This window comes from Plectropomus leopardus, chromosome 23 (genome assembly GCF_026936395.1).
Source record: "Plectropomus leopardus strain MGB_pleo_1.0 chromosome 23, ASM2693639v1, whole genome shotgun sequence".
Taxonomy (NCBI): Eukaryota; Metazoa; Chordata; class Actinopteri; order Perciformes; family Serranidae; genus Plectropomus; species Plectropomus leopardus.
This window is the reverse complement of record NC_142198.1, coordinates 21,385,713-21,408,526: the sequence shown is the minus strand read 5'-3', so window position 1 is coordinate 21,408,526 and position 22,814 is coordinate 21,385,713. Positions and strand designations below refer to the sequence as shown.

The 22,814-nt window shown below is 39.3% G+C and overlaps 1 protein-coding gene across 2 annotated transcripts; it reads left to right on the top strand.

Moving 5' to 3' along the window:
* The first annotated feature begins 448 nt into the window (after positions 1 to 448).
* On the top strand, positions 449 to 22,781 carry LOC121962005 (uncharacterized). 2 transcript variants are annotated; one of them, XM_042512166.2, is made up of 31 exons: positions 449 to 579; positions 2,343 to 4,696; positions 5,919 to 5,980; positions 6,379 to 6,528; positions 6,734 to 6,972; positions 7,576 to 7,817; positions 8,016 to 8,153; positions 9,004 to 9,102; positions 9,381 to 9,418; positions 9,763 to 10,685; positions 11,326 to 11,430; positions 11,536 to 11,570; positions 12,337 to 12,483; positions 12,747 to 12,869; positions 13,143 to 13,181; positions 13,563 to 13,688; positions 13,772 to 13,898; positions 14,226 to 14,396; positions 14,543 to 14,577; positions 15,266 to 15,430; positions 15,539 to 15,673; positions 15,966 to 16,004; positions 16,551 to 16,691; positions 16,945 to 17,033; positions 17,112 to 17,135; positions 17,754 to 17,994; positions 18,422 to 20,812; positions 20,939 to 21,047; positions 21,496 to 21,609; positions 21,716 to 21,837; positions 21,918 to 22,781. In XM_042512166.2, exons 2-31 carry the CDS (start codon positions 2,786 to 2,788, stop codon positions 21,948 to 21,950), a joined length of 8,313 nt encoding a protein of 2,770 aa, XP_042368100.2. In that variant the 5' UTR covers positions 449 to 579; positions 2,343 to 2,785; the 3' UTR covers positions 21,951 to 22,781. The 2 variants fall into 2 exon arrangements, with proteins under 2 accessions (XP_042368100.2, XP_042368102.2); XM_042512168.2 differs by having other exon boundaries at positions 460 to 579; positions 2,492 to 4,696.
* Positions 22,782 to 22,814: the final 33 nt, after the last annotated feature.

Genomic DNA, 22,814 nt, shown 5'->3' with positions numbered 1-22,814 from the left:
TCTGATATTGTTGTGTTTGCTATTATTTTTAATTAAAAATTTAAAAAATCTATTTAAAAATTTGCTAAATGCTTTAAACATTTAAGTTTATATGAGTCAAGAATATTTTAAATTTTCATGTTTTTTAAATAATGATTGAAAATGAACTTTTCCACAATATTCTGATTTAAAAAAAAACATTTTAAAGCTGTAGGCAGAGCCCTTGAATAGATTATTCTATTATTATTTTTATTCTATTCTAGAGTTTATTCTAGTGCACTCGCTTTAGGCTATCATCAAAACTGAAATGGAAGAATTGGAAAGATTTTGGTTTACACACACACACACACACACACACACACACACACACACACACACACTGACATTTATTCATACACACGCGCGCGCGCGCGCACTGATAAAGTTGCAATCTCAGATCTCTTCAAACGTTCGGGCTTTTACTCTGAAAGTTTGAACGTAAGCCGGAAGTCGGTAGATTCTAAGTCGAACTTTGAGACTTCCGGCCTGCGAACGTAAACAGTCCTGAAAAGAGTTAAAATCATAGTTTCGGCACCGCCAACATGTGACAGAAGTACCGAGGTAAGCGACTAAACCAACGTTTTTAACGCGGAGGTAAAAACTGTGACGTTTCTCGATGTGGTGGCGATAACAGCAAGTTATTTCCGGTCGCCAGAACCGTGTTTGTCGCGAACTTCACACCGGTTAGTCGGTCAGAACTTGTCCGGGTTTGGGACCCCCGAGTCCGCAAACTTCTCCGAGTTCGGGTCGAGTTTCTGAAGATGGAAACTTGGTGAAACGAGTTGACAAGTCAGTGTGAGTTCAGGTGAGTCAGTAACAGGAAGCAGGGCTCAGGGTTAGTCATTTTATTATTGAATTTAAGTTTTTATTACCACGTATCTTCACTTTTTTTGACATTAATCACCATGGTAACATCGGTTGAGAGCTTCAGAGGACTGGAGACTGTTTCCCTGTTTATAGGTGTTTCCTCCTGTTTATCAATCCCAGGAAAAAACAGGTAAAACGCATCTTATGCTGGTTTTATTTGGTTTTATGTGTTTGCAGATGGTCTTGACCCAGTTCTTGCTGGTCTCTGATGGTTTAGCAGGGTGGGCCTGCAGCTGGATGTGCTGCTGTGACGAGTTTATCAAACTGCGCACGTTTATTTTCATGCGCATCCTATGACAGAAAATCATGCTGCGTTCATGTGATTTCAGGAAGTCGTAATTTTGATTTTCCCCTTTCGAGTTTGGAAGCTGTTCTTCAGACTTTGTTGTGTTCATGAGCTCTGAGGTTGTAAAGTGGGAACAGCAGGGAAGCTGCAAAGATATACAAAGATATTACATTTTAATGCAGAGAGCATCTGAGCAAGAGGATAATAGCTGTTTCCAGTTTATTCATATTTTTATATATTTTTTCTTTTTAATTTTCTATTTTTTTTGTTATATTTATTTTTATAAAATATATTTTTTATTTTTTCCATTAATTAATAATTTAATAATAATTATATATATATATATATATATATATATATATATATATATATATATATAACTTTTTTATATTATATATTTTATTTATCATATTACACATTTTTATTCTTAACCCTAAGGGCCGGCTGTAATATTAAACACAGTCATATCGCTCTGCTTTCAAAATCAAAATATCATACATTAATATGATTTTCTTCATTCATTAAGTAATGTTTTTTACCCAACATTAATTCTAATCATAAATATAAAATGTTCATTTTAAATGCCAGGTATTTTCAATATACTATATGCAAACTAGATTTTTTTTATATTGTTATCACAGCGATTGTCAATGATTAACAGCAACGTTGAATGTGACAGTGCACCTCGAGGTAATAGCATGTATTTTCTCCATAAGCCAAATATGGTACAAAATTAATTATTAAAAAAAAATCAGGTTGAAAATATTAAAAACTACAAATTCCAAGGCAAAAGACCAGAATGACACCAAGAAATAATATAATGTTTTCATACTTGGATGGCTGTGGAACCAAAAATTGCAGTTTAATGGGTTTCAGATTAAACAGTCTTGCCAAAATTTCTGCTATGTGCATGAACACAGGCAAAATTATACAAGGATTTACCTTCTACACTCAGTTTCCAGCTAACGTGGACAGAACTAATTGACCAAACATGGTCTATGAAAGGATCCTGCTAGAAAGCCAGTCGCAACTGTTTTCACCAGAGATTTGTATGCAAATAAAATAAAGTGGTTTATGTCTGTTTCAGTTGTTTCCTGTTAAGATGCATTAACTTGTTTTCTCTTTATTTATGCCTTAGTTCCTGTGCCTTTTTTGTTTTGTGTCTTGCTAGTGAGGACCTAGAAATGACCATAACGTGTGCCAGACAGCACCAGAGTGTACAACTCAAGAACAGACCTTCCAGATGATGGATTTTACCCATCCAAGCCGCTGAAGTCAAGTCCCGTTCAGTAATCTTCCTTTGTTTTTTTAACTTTTCAGTTTGACATTGCAATTTGAGGATTGTGTCCTTGCTCCAGATCCATTGCCCCTAATGAGCTCCCAAAGTGGAGGGCTCTCAGGGAGCTCTTTACTGATTGGCCAGAGGGCTGCCTCCTTGCGGCTTGCTATCTGAAAGCCCAGCTAGCACTGACGCAGATAACCAACGCTCTCACTGTTGGCAGCTTAGCCACAACCTTGACTGCTAACTCCAACAAACTTGCCTTCCTCCATACCCACAATACCCCCTTCCCGTACTGCTTTGGCCACCAACCTTCTGAGAAGATTGTTAACACCATGTCTTATCCACTGCATAAACCCCATGACTCTGGGAACCAGAAATCCACCCAGGGGCGGCATGGAAGCTCCAGTATACAGGCAGAAAGGGACCCTCAGAGGGAAACTTCTCACCTTGAACATGGGTCCATCTGCAGCTCTTCTGGAGCTTCTGCAATTCCTGCTAAATTTGCGGGAATACTCCCTCAATCAAAGGACTACAGACCTGAACAGAGTAGGGCCACGATAGACAAGAACATAGAGAGGTCCCTAGACATGGGTCATAGCGCAGCAAGAGAGGATGTGAGGCTTCATGGCGAATCGATGCATCAGCCCATAGACCAGGGCGCTCGCTTTACCAGCAAAAAAAGTGACGAGTTTCTCTCCTTAGCCACAGGGATGGTCTCCTACCCAGGGACCTCAACTTCTGCTTCTCTAAGACACTCAGACATTGAAAGTGGACGTAGTTCGTCTGAGTGGTTGTTGAATGTCAAAAGGCCGAATGCTGATGACCCCTCTAAATCTTATACATCATCTGCTTTGTTTATTAATGCAAGCAGTGATGACAGTAGGTGTAATGCATCCGGTGAAAGAGAACATGATATGCAGTCCATTCCAGGATTGGGTGATCTTGACTGTCTAGTGCCAGAAAAATCTGAGGCCCCTACAGAGTCCAGTCGACTGAAGTACACCTCTGAGTCAGCTGCTAACATCCTTCAGCGCTTTGGGCTTGATATAGAGGACATGGAACATCTCATCTCCTATCCTGAAGACCAGATCACGCCTGCTACCCTGCCGTTCATCTTGAGGCAAATCAAAATTCAGAAGTTCAAGAGAGCTGCAGCTGCAGTGCAGTCAAAACCCTGCCCCGAACCCCAACACACCAGAAGTGTGAGTGAAATGGACAGTCACAGTTTGAGAAGTTCTGAAACGGCAGGAGTGAACCAGAAGGGCATGATTTCAGTTGTTCACCAGCCGAGTAAAGTGGCTGACTGTGGACATACTGGCAAATATACAAGAGGGTTTAGGGATGAGACTGGACAGACTGGTGGCAATAGAGCCACCAGCGGTGGGAGTGGAAGTATGTTGCTGATGGAGACAGATCATGACAGTAGCAGACTCAGTCGAGAACCACTGCCAAAAAGTACCACAGAGGTGAAAAGCAGTGCTTTGGGTTCTTCACGTGACCAGGCGAGTCCTGTTTCCAGTCTCAGCTCTTCGTACAGTTCAAGGCTGAGCTCTGCTGCTCCTCCAAAGAATGATCAGACCAAACGATTGCAGACTCAACCAGACCATACTTCCCAAACAATCCTTGGCTCTTTTTCTCTGCCAAAGAAGGACACAGACATTGGAGTTCACAAGTGTGAAGCACACAAACCAGTTCCTTCAAAAGCCCAAAAGGCAGATTTCCAGTCAGCATCAAAAACCCAATCATCCCCAACTCTGCAACGTGGTGTGCATCCCAGCCGACCTGGCCTTGTGGTCATCGGCAGTAGTGATGCCAGCGGCACTAAAGATTGGAGTAAAACTCAAGGACAAGGGTCAGCAGTCGATCAGCAGATGAAAAAGAAACTGGTACAGAAACAGTCGAAAGAGAAGATGAAGCAGCAACAGAAGCCTGTATCACAGACGGGACAAGCGATGTGGCCTCAAGTTTTCTCTCCTGCAAAATCAGAGTCCCCTACTTCTTCCATCCCCAGCATCACTGATGCCATGCAATATCCGCAGTTTTCCCCTGGTGGTCCTCACCCCATTGGCCTGAATGACCTCATGCTCCCGAGGCTGCCACCTTCCAGCAGGCATCCTGTGGGAAAGGCGGCAATCTCCAAGGGCCTGCCAACGGCTGACATGATGCATGACTATGTGGCGGCCACGCCAAGAATCTTTCCACATACCTGTTCTCTGTGTAACAAAGAATGCACACGTGTGCAGGTGAGTGACGTCTGCACTCTGTTCTGTCTATCTTTAGGAAATTGTGTTTATTTCAGAAACAGAAACATTTATTCTTTTTTATTGAAAAACACTCATTTATTTTGTTTTTGCTTTTTTAATCTTGTGGAGATGTACTGAGGAGTTTTGTTTTTTTATTCTAATAGTGATACAATCCAGAATACCTGTAAACTTTGGGAGATAATGGTTTATGATTTGGATGTATTACAAACAAAAGGTTTTGTGACCAAATGCTTCAAGGATGCCAGTCAGAGATAACTCTTTTTTGTTATCTATCATTTTTATTTTTTTACTTTTAGTGAATGTATAATTTGTGTCTTATTTTCACTATTAACGTTGTCAGAAACGCATTTTTTTTACTTCAGTGTATTTTGTATCTAATAGTAGATATCATTGTTTTATAATAGCCTACCGTCAGAAATGGAAATTAACACCAGCCACCAGCCAAATGCTGATGAAATATGCAAATGGCTGCTATATTGGCTTCACTCACCAGCCAAAAAGAGAATGGTAATCAACTGAGTTGCTGGTAGATGTTGGTATCTACCAGCCAAAGTGGCAGGTGAACACAAAAAAGTTGATTTCCAGCCCTGCTTACTGGTTACTATTTATGGAGCCAAGCTGTTTTTTTTATTATGTCCCAAAAAACAATTCCAATTACTACTAGAAATACCATTATCCCCATCTTATTTTAGGACCCTGAATCTCACCTTTTAAAAGCCTCTTCCTACTCCCCATTTTTCTGATCTTTCTCCTGATGTCTCACCTTGTGAGTTTTTTGTCCTGATCCACAACTGAAAGAGACCTCAGGAAACTCTGATACAACACAAGAATGAAGTAGCATATGGCTACCGTCTCCGTCCCAGATGTGGACGGGCTCAAAGCTGTTCCTGTTATTCAAATGACTGAAGATTTAAAGGAACCAGACATTTCTTTATAGCTTTTTCAGACTTTCTATTTCAATATCAACATTTAGCAACACAAAGAAATTGAATTGGACACTTGGACTTGAGAGATTCAACACACCAACGAGGGACAACGTTTGAAGATCAATTAAACTCTTTCTTTAAGACTGTTGTAATGATGAATATAAAAAATATCTGTTGTCAGACAATCACAAAAACGAAAGTTTAGATATTGAAGCTGATAGCATTTGTATAATCACAAGGCCTTAATGTTGTGTGTTTGTTGTTCTGACCACCAGGATTGGATCTCCCACCAGAACACCAACCTTCACCTTGAGAGCTGCAGACTCCTGCGAACACGGTTGTGTTTTTTTTAATCCAATTTTTAATTTAAGATATTGTTTGACAATCAGTGTGTTTTTTCTGATAATTCTTGGGGATATCGCACTTGGGAAGTCCAGAAATAGGCTACTGTAAAGGACACACTGCATGAAAAAGAGACTGTAAAAGTAAAGCCTCTTCCTTAAGGTTGTTTGTCCCTGATGACTTGTTCTATTGACGTTACCTGTGAAGCATAGTGGCACAGCCTGATTAGCTCATTGCTAAGGGCCCCTGAGAACCTTAATATCCTGCGGTAGTTAAGTCTTGTACCTTGAACAGTTTTTATTTAACTCATAAAAGAAAACAACAAATGTGTGAGAGTCATTGACAATATGGTCTGTCTGTTAAGCAGCGAAGTTATGTCCATTTCTTCTTCAGGGCTGCAGGTAAAGATGACGAGAGAGTACGGCGTGGAAGTAGCTCCAGTTCCCGCTCATCCAGCCCCTGTTGCCGCCATGGCTCAGAGGGTAGAAGGGAAAAACGCAGTAGCAGCTCACTTTCACCGCAGAGCTCCAGATACACTCGCAGGTTTGTGACATATGATTTATGAGCAATAGCATGAGTGAACACACGAGATTCTCATTACGAGATTGTGAAATTCCCAAATGTGCTCCCGCAGAACGTTAAAATATCTTCATCAACATCAGCATTTGAGACCCTTTGAAATTTAAATATGCTGTTAAATGTTAACATGTTTTAGATTTCCATAAGATTTTATCTTTACTTTCACCAGGTCCCGGTCTTGTTCTCGTTCCCCACGGTATGACCGCCCTACCTCCTACAGCTATTGGTCACGTTCAAGGAGCCCAGAGAGACGATCGACATCGAGGAGGAGTAACGAGAGAAAATGGTCATCAAGGAGGAGTGACGAGAGACGATCTCCGCCAAGGAGGAGTAATTCAAGTCAATCCACGCAGCCAAAGAAGTTGAGCAGTGCAGAGATCGTGGCTAAGAAACTACTAAAAACACCAGGTTCGAGAAATTGCAAACATTTTAAGGACTTAAGACCGTGTTATCGGCTCATTGTGACAGAATGTACCTGCAGCTATTCAAGCACTGTGTTTCAGGTGCTAATGATGGTAGATGGTAACAGCTTATTAAGTAACAAGTGAGAAAGAAATAAAGCGGTGATCGCTCGTACCTATCTATATTAAAATCTTTTTGCCTGCAAGTTGTGTTGGACGGGCGGTAACTGTAGGCCCCGTGTTTCTGGAAACTTGAGTTGGAAAAAGTCTAGGATGATACATTTTTTCACCCATCTAAGGTTGCAGTGAGATTTATTAATACCACTGCTTTTTCTGCGTCAGACAGCAATTTGCATATTTATCTTGTTTCTGCATTGACCCGAGTACTCGTTTTAAACTTTTGCCAATTGAAGCATCAACCAGTGTCTCATTTCCTGAAGATGAGTCCACCTAGAAAAGTCATCATAAAATATTTTTTAAAAAATCATACAAAAAATCACTTAAAGATGATATGATCATTAAATCTGCTTTCCTTCATCTTACAATAGAGAATCTGTTTTTGGAGACTTTGCAACTTCGTCTGATGCTCTTTTCTTCTTCATCCTTCCAGCGGTGGAGGCTGTGGTCGAAAGTCTGACTCCTGCCTCACAGGCAGAGATAGCCAAGATGAGCTCGCCTTCATCACCATCATCATCATCCCCCTCTTCCATAAGAGGAAAGCCCTCCTCTTCTTCTACTGACTCTTCCTCAGACCTCTACTCTACAGCGAAGAAAAAGTATTTGAGTTATAATCCTTCAAAAGCAAAGCCCAGCCTGCAGAAGAGTGAGGCCAGCTCTTCAATAAAGACTAAGGTTAGAGGAATTCACCTGGTGAATTTGGCACAAAAGGGTATAATTTGGTAAACAACTTATTTTTCAGTCTCTTCCTGTGTCTCTGCATTATTCCTTCTATTGAAACATTGTCCACATAACACTTTGATCAAAGATATAACAGAAAATTATACTTCATTGCTACGTTAAATTTGTGTTTATGTCTCTTTCTTTGCTCAGTTTTGTAAACCTTCACCTCCAACCATGGTGAAACTACAAGGGATTCAACTCTGTGTTTCTTACAATGACCTGAAAGTTGCTGTGGAGGAGCGCTTTGGAAAAACCAAGTCAGTTGTGCTGTTTCGGTCCAAACTGGGGGTATGTATATATGGCATGGACGATGTGTTTTGGCTGCCTAGGCCTATATTTTCTATTATTTGCCTTTTCAAAATACAGTGGTGTTATCTGTTTTGACAATCTGTTGCTTTTATTTTGCTGTTTGATATGATGTCTCTGTGAAATTAACAAGAGAACCAAACCCCTAAACCATCAGGCCCAAAAACCTGTTTCCAGGCCTAAAACTCTATGATTGCTGAGAATTTGCAGCCCAACTACTGAATGCAACGTATGATGAATAAATAATAGATAAAACTGAAAAAAAATCAAAAATAATGCTTATTAAAACCAAGAACTGAGGAAATGCTATCAGAAGGATAAAACCAATAAATAGAAAGATAGAGATAAATAAATAGACTAATAAATTAAATGATAATAGCAATAATAAAAGTAAATAGATTAGTAAATAAGTAAAATACACTAACTGTAAATAAGAGGTAAATAAAATGATAAAAGCACAAAGCAGAATAATAAATAAATATGTTAAAAATAATAAAACAAAGTAGAAAGTAGTAAACTGTAAAAAAAAATAAAAAGACTAAAATATATAAATAAATATAATAAACCGAATCTCACCACATTCTCACCAGTCCAATATAGTAAATTTTTTATTAATTACATGCCTTTCACACAAATCCTCTCACCAGTATAGGGAAAATAAAATCCAGTCGTAGATGCACATCTTAAATGAAAGATTTGGTCAGTTCGACATATAGCGGTGAGCTGTTAGGTTTTTGCGTATGAATGTAGTGAGTAGATGGTCCTGATGGTTGTGGTAATTCACAGATGTGTGTTTCTGTGTGTGTGTGTGTGTGTGTGTGTGTGCATGTAGGCAATAGTGATTTTCGAGGAAGAGAAAGACGCCAAGAAATTGACGAGCTTAAAGAGCTTCGATGTGAAAGGAGTAACAATCGCTGTTGTCAAAGAGCAGGTATTTCACTAGTTGTCTTTCTTTCTTTTTCCATTGTAAATGTACATATTTGAGATATACTATGCAGGGCTGTCTAAAAAATGTATAGTTATCCCACTCTATCAGAAAACACAGCTGTAAAATACCACAAAAAAAACATATATAGCACGGGGAAATGGCAAACAATGGCAAGAGTGTTTACAGACAGCACCGGACAGTCCTCATAGTATACCTTTTACTTTTCTCAGCTGTGAGTCAGAATAATCTACCAAAAAAACTCACTTATTTTTTTTTTACAGGAGACTGTTTCTAAGGAGCAAAACAACCCTCCTCAGAAGTAAGATATGTTTCACATTTTGTCAATATTCTTTACTATAAACACTCAGTTGCTGTGAAAAACTGTGTCATCAGTGGATTTTGAAAATGTTTTGTTATTAAGATCTCTCCAGCATACAGTTCATATATTTAAAATTTACTGCAGTTGCTGTTTTCACTTTTGGGGGATTTACATAATGACAAAAAATCAGAGAATCTTTATGTGTGAACAGAGGTTAGAATAAAAGTTATTCCAGGAATGCAACGTGTGAAGGAAAGTACTGTTGTACGACTATGAAAACATTCACACAGTGACCTTGACATGTTCCATTTTCTCCCATTGGACCCGTGGTACTCTGTTTACAGAAAACCTGCCACATCCAGTGTCTCCACACCTCAGACTGCTCCCGCACGACAAGTTCTTCTCCCAACACTGAAGAAATTTCCACTTAAAGGGCAGAAAAAGCCTTCAGGAGCCATAATGGCAACACCAGGCAAACTTACAAATCAGAAATGTGAAGCCAAAGGCTCAGTTAAAGTCTTAACGACTGTCACTAAAGCAAAAGTCTTGGCTTCCGAAGTAAAAAATATCTCAAGCAAGCTAAATACCGCAAAAGTTACCTGTGAAGAGCCTGTGAAGAGCCCTGTGGTAAAGTCTATCATACATGTAGCAACATCTTCAGGATCCAAGTCCAGGGCTCCAAAAAATCAGCCTTATGTGGACAGTTCCAAGCATAAAGAATACCAGAAAAGGTTTAAGGAAGCTTTGCCGCAACATACAGCCAAGGTTGTTGAAAAAGCAGATGTAATAGTTATTGAACATGACGAATCTGAAACCAGGGTTCAAGAAGCTGTGAAAGACACAGCCAGGGTTGTTGAACCTCAGCATCAGGCAGAATTTTACGATGCTAATGGTGCCGAAGACGCTGACCCGGTGGAGACTGGGGAAATGGGCGTTGAAACAGCAGAGCGCATGGATGGTAGAACTTGCTCTGAGGACCAAGGAGAAAAAATGACAACCACAGAGGCTTTACCAGAAAATTCAGACAAATCCAGCGAGAGTCAATCACCAGACAGTTCAGTCGAGACCCGGCCAATAGAAACGTCTGTCAAAGCTTTACCACACGTCCAGCAAATCACCCTGCCAGAACCAGAGTCCACCGCACACGGACCAGAGACCAAGACAGAGGCTTCATACATCCAACAACAGGCTGCCGGAGGCCCGACTGAAACCACTTTGAAGGCAAAACTGCCGGGTCGAGGAGTGGAAACCACAACTATTGAAGAAGGTTTGTTGTAGACCCGTTTGTTTTGATGGATAGCAGCAAGTATGTTAAAATACGATCTTTTGTGTTTATGGAAAAATATGTTAAAAAGAGAAGATTGCCATTATTTTTATCTTTGTTATTGTTAACAAATACCACAAAAAGCCAAAACCAACTTTGTGTTAATCTGTCCCTCAGTGCTCGTGTCTCCGACCTACATTTGTTTGGGCACAAACGTCCACTTGATTTTAGTTGTCATAGGTTAAAGCTCAAACTCACTGTGACCCCAGACGTCTTAGTCTCCTAAAAATGTTATCTCAAGAACAACTTCTGTCTTCAAATTTGTCACAAACATCCACTTGGATTCAAGGATGGATTGATTAAATTTTGTTGGTCAACATTCAAAAGTCAAAGTCACTGTGGCGTTAGAAATCATGTTTTTGGCCATTACACAAAAATGCATATGATAACAAAAAGGCAAAATTCACACAAATGTCTAATAGGAGAGTCATACAAAAAGGCGATAATTCTTGTTGGTTCAGGAAATGTCTCAGAAATTAGATTGAAAATTACAGGAATATGCAAAAAACTGAGCTGTGGGTCATAGAATAAATTGTTACTTTTTTATGTGATATTCATCTGAATTAAATTTTATCTTTTGAAGGTCCTGTGACTCCATTGATGACGCACCTTAATGCAGCATCAGCCAGTACTGCACCACATCTGACTTTCGGGGAGATGGTAGAAAAGCACCTGCAATCAGCATTACGTAAGAACCCCAAGAAATAGACTGTTTATGGTCACAAATGTCAGCACGGGGTCATAACTGCGTTTATGTTTTCACTTACACACTTTTTTCATATCTCTTTCACAGCGTGCCTCAAGAGGAAACCCTGCCTCTCACCTAAAGTAGGTTGAAATGACTTGTACGAAGTACTTAAGAATTTATATATGATGTTTTCTGATTAAGAACTTTACCGCTTGGGTGTTTTTGTTTACTCCATGTCGTGGCAGAAAGTGGTGTTTCAAAGAGGAATCAGATGGTCGAGACACAGGTATCAGATGGGGAATCTCTTTATCCACAGCGGCCCTACTAACAGCGCAGATCAGCTGACAAGTCTTCTTCCCGTTTTCCAGATTTTGACATGTTCTGTTATACCCACAAATGTTCGTGTGTTCAACATTTGTGTGTCCATTTGTTTGGACAGTTTCTCTTAACATTTCGGCAAGATTAACTTCCAATGAGGGAAACATCAGGCCTCCCCCTTAACTCAGACTCCAACCAACTATCTCCACTTACTATGTGTGTGTGTGTGTTATACTTTGCCTTATCCCAGAGTGTAAGATGTTTTTCCCTGCTCATGTTCTTGGCTTCTTCCTGTCTTTGTTCGGCGCCAGTCCAGGTCACAGTGACCCGGCGCTCACTTACTGGCGGCCAAACAGGGACATAACCTGCTCTGAATGTTTGACCCTATCATTCTCCTGCATCCACCAAAAAACCACACTGAAACACTTTCAGTAAAAGTTCATCATTTTAAGGTTTTTGAAAACATTTCCAAACAAGACTCCAGTAAACTCTTTGTTTCATATAATGCCACCTCCCTCTGGACTTAGTGCTCTTGAAAACTTGATTATTTTTCTGTCTTTCTCATTAATTTTGCTTCCTTTTTTCCAGGGTAATTCATTTTGTAATAGACAGTTGCTCATAACCAACCTGCCGGATGCTGGCCTCTACACCGAGGATGACCTTGCCAAAGTGCTCATGAAATTTGGGTTTCAATATGCAGACGACAAGATCTACGTTGTTCCTCAGATGAACCTGGTAGGTACCAGGTCACCTGCTTTGGTTTGTTTTTAATAACTCCACGTTTCTGCTTTTTATACTTTGATCGGATTCTGTGACAATCGGTCTGTTTTGTTTTCATGATTTTCACATGGCACAATTGAAACAACTTCTTTTTGTAGTTTCAAGATGAATTAAGCAACATTTATAGTTTTTAAACATTTATTTGTGAAATCACACCTAACTCTAACTCAGGGACTTAGAACAAGTAAATAAAAATAGTAAAACATTTTCCTCTTCAGGCTTTCGTCATGATGCCAAAATTGGAGGATGTGGTCAACATAATGAAAAGAGGGGACAGCGTTATTTTAAAATCATTTAAACTCCATCTCCATCCATTAGCCAGCGACATTGTAATGACACAGGTAAGCACTTACACAGCACTATTTTTATCAATGTTCAGTATACTCAAGACCCCACAAAAGAGAGTCCTTCATTTTTATATTATTTAAATTTATATATATATATATATATATATATATATATATATATATATATATATATATATATATATATATATATATATAAATATCATTATAAATGGATGTCATTTATAGTGAGAGATAAGTGTCCCAATGTATACAGTTTGAGTCTGAAGTGTATCGGTATAAACACGTACTCTGATGTCTCTGTTTCAGTTTGGGTTTTATCAGTGGCTGATGAAGATGATGCTTTATGTAAGTAACACACACACACACTTAAATTTGTTTTTTTGAAAATATCACTTAAGTGCAAATCTGTAATGGAAACTAGCCTTATGTGGCTGGTGTGAAAACGTAAATGGTTCAATTTAGAGCCAGTGTTTGACATTTAGGGACATCGCTCATAAGGACCCGCTCCCTATGTAGACATAAACGGCTCATTCTAAGATAACTTATTATTTTCAGGGATTAAACACTGAAGAAAACATACTTATATTCCATCTTTGCCAATATATTCCCCTAAATCCTCCACACTGGACCTTAAAGATATTGTCTTCTAGTTTTGCATTGCACATAGTTGTTGGTTGTGTCCTCTAATTTTTTGGTTTGGATAGTCACTTCTTGTTCTTGATGCAGAACGTTGATGATGACGGAAAGAAAACGATCTTCATCAAGAACATTTCATGGAGTGAGGCCGGGCAGCTCGGGGAAGTTTTAAAAAACATCAAGTCTGTCAAGAAGTACATGCCTCTCCTCAACAAGGTATGAACGTGGTTTTAAGTGGCTTTAAAATAAAACTTCTTGTGCTTACCTGTCACACATGTGTAAATGTTTGTTTGTTCCAGGCGTTTATAGAATTTGAGTCCGTTTGTGATGCTGATCGGATCGGAGTTTGGTACAGTCTCCTGAAACAAGCCCCCGACCATGAAGTCCACAGGCTGAAAACACCATACATAACCAGTACAGCACCACGTAAGTATCTGTTTTAGGAAATAAATAAGTACACAGAGCATTTTCACTGCTAGTATATGTCTTGGATGCAGTGCCTAAGTGTATTTGTACAGCCCCACTATACAAGCATTTAAACCTTTGATCCAGAGCTCGTCAGTCTTTTTGTTTGTAGTTCTTGACAGAGAAAGGGTTGGCAGCTTTCACTCTGACGCAACATTAAAATTAAACAGTTAGCATGTATATCCCAAATGTATTTATTCGAGAAAACTATGCCAGCTAGTGGTTTCCGTGTTTTGGGTGGTTGTTGTATTCAAACATGACACTTTTCTCATATATTGATTTCTGCAGCTGCAAGTCTTCCCACCAAGGCTCTGCTAGCAGCAAAAGCTTTTGCTGCTGGAGTCGTTGTCCCGCCAACACAAAATGCTCTTCCTCAAGCCAGCATTGGACCATTTTGGGTCCCGATGAGAACTTATCCCTTCCTGTTCCCTACCGTGTCTCCGTGGTTCATCATCCCAGGTAAGAGAGGCAGTTCATTTTGTACATTATTATTATTATTATTAAACTTTTGGGATCTAAATCAAATTTAATGGTTTGATTCTGCCACATTGATCATGAGAATTTATTTAGTAAAGTAACTGTGTTTGCCAATGTTCACTTCCAAGATCACCGGATACTCACCGTGAAGACAGACATTAAGGTAAGCCCATTCCAATTAAATATATTAGCCTGGCAATGAGTATTTCTTCAAATTTGGCACAAACGTTCACTTGGACTCAGTGATGAATTGATTCGATTTTGGTTGTCAAGGTCAAGGTCACTGGGACCTTGCATCTGTCCCATTTTTGTAAATGTGTTATCTCATGAACATCTTGAGGGGATTTCCTCAAATTTAGAGCAAACATTTAATTGGACTTAATGATGAGTTTATTGGATTTTGGTGGTCATAGGTCAAAGGTCAAGGTTACTGTGACCTCACATCTGTCCCCTTATTGTAAATGCGTTATCTCATGAACACCTTGAGGGAATTTCTTCAAATATGGCACAATCATTTGAATGAACTCAAGGATGATTACATTTTGGTGGTCAAAGGTCAAGCTAACAGTGACCTTGCATTCACCTTATTCTTGTGAAAACAATATCTCAAAAACACCTTGAGGGAATCTCTTCAATTTTGACACAAATATCTCAAAAAGGATTTGAGATATGGGTTTCCTCATTCGGCACAAACATCCACTAGGAGTCAATAATGAACTGATTACATTTTGGTGGTCAAAGGTCAAGGTCACAGGGACTTTGCATTCATCTCATCTTTGTAACATCTCAGAAACACCTCAAGAGGGAGGTTCCTCAAATTGATTTTTGGCTTTTAACGTTGTGTTTTTAAGAGGATCAGCGGTCATGGTACCATGTTTCCTACGATCATGTTGACCGGTCTGCCTGGGGAAAACTACAAGTACGAGGACGTGGCCAAGTTGGTTTGGCGGTATTTCCCCAAACAGAACCTTCACTCCCTGTACTACAAGGTGGTGGTGTTACCGATGCAGAGGAGGGTAAGAAGCAGCAAGCAGTCTCAGAATATAATAACATGTATTAGTTAAATGGAAATGTGTTGTTTGAATCAGCTGTGCCTTTCAAATCTTTTCTCTCTTAACATCCAGGCATTTGTGTTTTTCCCTGATTGGACTACATGGTGCGATTTTGTCCAAGAGAGTGTCACAAGGTCATTTTCTGTCAATGGCTGGATGCTCAGGCTTCACTTCGTCTCGGATCACATGAATCCCCCATCCAGTGAGGTATGAACGCTTGGAAAAGAACAACAACTCTGGGCTGTAACACTGTGAAGTAGACAAAAAACAAGAGCAATTTTTATTTACCTTCATTTTACTAACAGTTTACACTGCAAAAGAAATCCTTTTTTTCTGTACATGTTTCTGAAGAAAATAATAAAGAATGTCCTAGTATTGTTATGGGAGGAGGCAGACAAGCATATAAATGCAAATGTGGTTTGGTTTAAAATGCAGTTATATTTTTAAATGTACTTTTAAAAGCATCCATGTCAATCTGTGACTCTTAATCTTTTTCCAGGAGATGATGTACACAACTCTGATGAGGTGGAGCAATGCTGTAAGTCATAAATCACACGTGTAAATCTTTTGTCAAGTGAAAGCAGCTCTTCATCTTTAGATATGTTCTGAAAAGAGAAAATAGACACCTTTTGTGTGGATGTCCAACCATTGTTAATAGTAATCAATTGAAGCAATTTATTCCTCAGTGTGTGCTACACTGACCAAGAAGAGAGGACACAGAGTGGTTGGTTTGCTCAAATTGCTGGAGGGATTACATGCCTCATCTGGCTTGGCAATGCCTAGGGGTCCCCCAGGATCAGCTGGGCCAATGAGAGGGGTGTCTAGAGTACCTTAATTAATAAAAATGGAAAGACAAAGTCTTTAGGCTAGTATGCTAGCGGCATCACAAGCTTGGATGCAGTGCTCTGGAAATGAAGGCACTACCAGCAAGACTCCATGAGCAGGAGAGCTCAGCTTCCTTTGTCAACATAGCAGGCAACCATCAACACTGATGATGGTTTTTTTTCCAACACTGATTGGAAATCAGTGTTGGAAAAAGGCAACAAATCCTTGTTTTAACACACTACTGTTTCTTCCTCTTCAGGAAGTTAAAGAGCCAAAGTCTCTGAAGGAGCGACTGCTGTGTGTGGAGATTTCTGAGACCTCCGTGCCCCTCATCAGGACGGTTTTAGAGGCGGTGGCGTCCATCGCACCTTTTGCCAGCTTTCTGCCGCTCGCCAACAGGGTACAAGAACACAAACATCAGCACACTGCTGTTGCTGCAGAGGCTAGGAAACTCATTAGCTCATAATTTGTCTGGATTTTCTGTCATATTTTCAGTTTTTTTAGTTAGTTTGACCTTCGACAACAATCATTTTGCATGAATATACACAAACTTCTTTCTTCTTATGGCTTGTTGCTGTTCTCTGTGTTACTTTTGTCTCATCACCTCGTCTTTGTCTTTTCACTCTTAATCCATGACTTTCGTTTTACCTCAGATATGCATAGAGATGGCTGACTCCAGAGGTGTAACCAAGGTGCTGGAGAAATACAACACTACCGGCTCTTGGAAGAAGGACCCTGTTTGGTATGCATGTGTACATTATATCTTAATCTTTAATCCATCCTCACAACTTAACTGATCAACGCCTTTTTCTCACCACAGGAGTAAAGTTCTGCGCTTTGAGTCGTGAGTATATCTCTTTGTAATAGATTCTTGTCAGTTTAAGAGAGACAAAACATGTTTTAGTTGGGAAAGCATGACAGTTATTGTTAGTACAAGTTTTTTTTATAATTATGCATCTTTTATAATTACTTTATATCTCTATATTGACCTTATGTGAGCTTCTACCTACTCATAGTAAAGTCTTCGCTCTGCAATGTTTTAAATTATTGTAAATTAAATAACTTTAGTTTTCGGACTGTTGATTAGACCAAAAAACACACATTTGACAACGCCAGCAAGGACTCACTTTATATTTTAACATGTCATAGACCAAATAGTTAATTGATTTATTGGGAAAAAAGGTCTTCAGATTAATTGTTATGAAAATAATTGTTCGTTGCAGTCCTAAAAGTTTAACCAAAAGAGAAAAGTTATTTTTATTTATGAAAACGCTCAACTCTTTGTATATATCTTTGGCATAATGCAAAGAGATGACTGAGAGATAAAGTCAAAGACACGAGATGAATACTTGGGAATTGTGTTTCTTATTTCTATAACAAAGTACTTTATTCTAATATTATATTTTGTGAGAACAACCCTGCTTTTATTTGCTACTGACAGTCCTTTTGTTTGTTATTTTAGTTTGAAGAGCCTTAAACGGCGTCTACAAGATTCTAGTAAGATCAAAATAAACTTTGGACCAAGCACCATCTACAGAGCCAAGTGCCGAGCTGGGAAACGTAAAACTCAGCCTCCTCCGTATAAACTACTGGATAATGGTTCACAACCTGCACTGCAAACCAGTGGCCCTGGCAGATCCACCATTTCTGAACCCATCACAAGCAGGTCCCTGAGGAGCAAGGAGAGTGAGGGAGGCATGAAGGTGAAGCCTGGATTTAAATTTTTAACTCAGCAGTTACATTTGGCAATTGCATATTTTGTCAGCGCCAAAATGTAGAGTCAAATTTTAGATTGCCAAATAAATCTGTGTTAATTCATAGAATCAGTGGCACAAATGAGACCAATCATGTAAATACAGCATTACCCTGGGTCTCTAAAGACTCTATAGACATTTTGGAGATTAACATTAGAAAAATAATGATTTCCATCAACACTGTCACTTTGATACCAGATTTTTGAATTTGGTGCAGAACTTTTGATAAAACAGTAATAAACGTACATATCCATGCCTTAGTCATCCAACCAGCAATTTAACTAAGTGAACCATTTTTTTAATTACTTTTTTGTTGATTAATAAGCAAACCGATGTGTTGTTTTAGTTATTGGTTCTTTCTTTGTTCCCTTTCCAGGATCAGAATGGTTTTACAGATGGCAATGTTTTTTCATCTTTTGCCTTGCTTTTTGAAGAGCCAAATTTCAAAAGCGATGATGATGTCACTGATGACAAAGGGGGCGATTATGTGGGAGACACAAGCCCAGATCCTCATACCTCGTCCTCATTCTCAGCAGAAGATATTGCTGTTAAAACAATCGCGTCAGTGACAAAAATAGAAACATCATCGGAAATGCATCCACCTCTTCAGGGTCATGGGTTAGAGCTGAGCAAAGCCCAAAGTCTGGATATTGATCTTAATGTTGACACACTGACAGAGCAAAAGAAAAGCAAAGAGGAAGGGAAAGAAGATAGCAAACATACAGAGGTGCACGAAGAAAGCTTTCAGGTTTTGGACAGTGCTGATGATGAAGGCAAAGCTGGCCTACAGGAGACCAGTAAAATGGAAATAGACAGTACTTTCCAAGTGCTAGACAGCGCAACCAAAGACCAAGCAGCTACAGGTCAAGAGGACAGTCGCCTGGTCCAAGATGATAGTTCAACAGAAAAGCAACTCTCTGAGGAACATGCCATTTCTGACCAATCTGATAAAGATTCATCTGGTAAAGCTCAAAAAGCAAAAAATGAAGATAATTTATATATGTTACATAAAGGTAATGAACAAACTCCAAAGAACAAGGGAGATGAGAAGAAGAGAAGAGAGGAAGAGGTCAAAGGTAAAACGCTTTCAGCAGAATCCTTCAAAGCCTCCAAAGATTTGGAAAACTCTGATAGCCGAATCGCAAATAAAGACCAGCCCGTTCAAGATGTCAGTGATGTTCCTGAACAGGGAACATTTGAGATATTGGATTCAGCTGATGATCAGACAGCAACAGGAGGTGAGAGTCAAAACCTCAAGACTTCCAGTGACCAGATATTTAAGGAAGACACATGTCAGGTAACTGGTGCTGTGGAAGATCAGCCAGTGACTACAGAGACAGAGTCAGAGACTGACAAAAAGAGGAAAAGACGCATGACAGATGTGACTGCTAGAAAAGATGATAGACCATCAAAGAGGAGTTGCATTACAATCATAGCTTCCAACATTGAAGAGGAGGAGAAATCGCCAAAGAAACAGGACAGGACAGTTACAAAATGTGAGACTCGAACAAAGATAGACCCCCCTGCAGGGATTTCTAAACAAGACAAAGAGGTCAATGAGGAGCTGGAGTATGAGAATGTAGATTCTGTTGAAAATAAACTGGTTAAAGACGCTGCAAGCAGAGAAAAGTCTTGTAGAAGAAGGAGTGCAAGATTAAAGAAAGCGGATGAAATGACACTGAATCTCACAGAAGTGGGGAAAAAAACAGAGGAAGGTACATTCAAGGTTCTGGACTCTGACAAGGATGAAACTGTGAAAGATGAGCCGACCATCACAAGAAGATCTACCAGAGGGAAAGGGGAAAGAATACCTACAAAAGAGGCCTCTAATGAGAAAACAAAAAAAGAGAACACATCGACAACAAGGAGGCACACTCCTGCCAGAGAGTCAGTGAAACAAAACAGGGAAAAAACAGCAAAGAAAGCCCCTCCAAAACAGAGTACACCATCGATGAAGAGTGACAATGGTGTTATAAAGTTGAGAAATGAAGAGGATGCCACCTCTGATGTATTGGACTCTGTTAAGGATGATCATCCTGACACAAGAAGAAAAGGAAAAGGGAGAAGACCTAAAAAAGACGTTGCAACAACAAAAAAAGAGGCATCAGAAAAAGTGGCTGATGAAGACGCAACAGTTCAAACACTTGATTCTGTGGAGGACGAGTTGGTTGACAATCAGTCCCCTACAGGACATTCAAAAGAGAAAAAATTGAAAAGCAATGACCAGCAAGCAAAGACAAGTACATCTCTTGCAGGATCACCCAAAAATGAGGAAGAGGAGGAAGAGTATCAGATCATAGATGAGCTGGAAGATGATCAAGCTTTAGAGGAGCTTACTGCCACAGAGGACAATACTAAAGATGAAACTCCCACAAAAGGAGAGGCATCAACCATAAAAGAGGACACACCGACATGTGGTACCACGGGTGCCGAAATGTCCGAAAAAGTCAGGAAGGAGACTCTGTATCAGATAGCTGATGATTTAGAGAAGGCAAATAATGATCAATCTGCTGCAAAAGGGTCTGCTATGGTAGATAGGCAAATAAAATGCAAAACTGACATTAAGGACAAGGAGACCGTGACTCTGGATGAGGTGGGTGCAGAGAGCCGAGAGTGGGATGGGGAGATCACGGAGGGAGAGCTGGAGGCATTCATCACTCTGGATGAGTTGGTAGAAGAAGAGGAGGACGGAAAAATGGAGCAAACCCTTGTGGAGACCCACCCATCAGACCATAAGGACGAATCAGCAGACCACTTAAACCTCGAGGTAAAGGTTGAGACTTAAACAGACTTTAATTTTCTTCCAATAGGAAATGACAGAACACATTTAGAAAACAGAAGCAATAACTCCATAAAATACAGATCCCAAAGATCTCTTGTGTCTGTTTTTTAGACTTTGGTGACTTTAGATGAAGCTGGTGATGATGATAAAGAGAAGTCGGACGAAGAGCAAACTGAGCAAACTTCAAGATCTGCCAAACGCAAACATGTCGATGACAAAGGTATGTGTTATTCTTTCAAAACATAGTACAGCATACTTGCAAAGGTATGTTTGTATTTCACCCACAACTATTGGGCTGCCTCTGCAGCCAATTTCAACAGGGCAAATCTTTGTTTTCCAGCTGCGTCGCTCAATGTTGGTTTTCAGGTTGGCAAACTTAAGGTCCTTGCACCCATAGGCCTCCTGCACAGCATACTCCTAGGGCACAGTGAGCTCAGTGATGTAGAAGAGGCGCAGTAAGCCCAAAGTACGAGGTCTGGTCTTGAGTTAGTAAAGATGATCTCAGATGAGAAGCATAGCCGCTGATTCAGATCTGCCAATAACCTTCAGTTTCATGCTCCTTCTCAAGGATTCTCGAGCATTCTAGTTTATTTCTGACGATCGAATAAGTCATGAATAAATTTTTATCTCGTGTTTTTTGCAGTGTAATTTTTCCTTCTCTTTTTCAGTTGTGAGTAAACAGAGGAGGAAGTCTGTCGGACCTGAAGCAAAGCGATCTTGTTCTCAGTCTCCTTGTGTTTCTGACATCAAACTGCCAGCTTTCAAACCCAACAACCTCACTGGTTAGACAAACACACACACACACACATTTTGATTGGGGAAAAAACAAGATGCAGCTGTTTTGTCACATTTTTCCCCTTGTTTCACTTTCACTGTCTCCCTTTTCAGGTGAGGAGTTTGTCGTCCCAAAATCAGTATTTGTCTGTAACCTCTGCTCTGTTTTTTACCTGAGCGAAAGCACTGCCATGGACCTCCACTGCAGCAGCCAGAGACACCACGAAAACCTGCAGGTACGCACAAACACATAGGAAAATATAAACAGACAAAAACATACAGTTGGTCTTACACTGTTTTTTTGCTCTTTTTTCAGAAATATTACCAGAAGCTTCAACAGAAACCATGAAGTTCCACATAAAGTTCTCCATGCTCTGTTTCTGAATGATCTGGACTTGTTTAATAAGCCACTCTGGTCATGACTGATTTCTATTTTTTTCTTGTGAATGTAATGAATCAATGAATGTATAAATGTTTTGGCATGTATTTTTCCTTTGATATTCAGACTCCCTCCGACCCCAACTCTACAGTTTTAGTGCCTTACGCTGCATACAGTTGCACAGATGCATTGCATCACATGTTTTATGGAGAAAAAATCAGGAACGTTTACTTATTTTTGTATTTTTTGAAACTTTAAAGATGCGAGATGACCTCTTTTACCTCTCAGATTTTATTTTGATGATTTTCTGGAAATCTGCTTCAATTTTGTGCCAAATTTTGATGGAAATAAATCTTCTCCTTGGTTTTATTTAGTTAAAATGATGTTATGTTACATAATTGAATTTGATCATTTACATTTCTAATGCAGTATGTGGCACAATTTGAAGGACGAACTGCTATTCTTGGACTTATTTGTTTTTAAATTGAACAAGTGAATTGGAATTTGCACAAGATGTAAAGGGTCAAATAAGTGTTAACAACCACTTATAACCACTTACAGCTTTATTAACTTTTTTTAGGTGATGCCTCACCTTAAAATGTTAGATTTTTCCTTGAAGATGTGTCTTAAATGGTAGCAAGTTCCAGTTTCTACTCATGAAAGTGTAAAATACCATTTATATTACATTATTAAAATGTATAGCTCTCTTAAATATTTAAAAACAGTGTAAAATACTTTTAAAAAAATTACAAATCAAAACATTTTTGAAAACTAAAAAAAACATTTTTGAAAATGTGTGAACTAATTGTCAACTTTTGTGAAATGTTTCGTTTT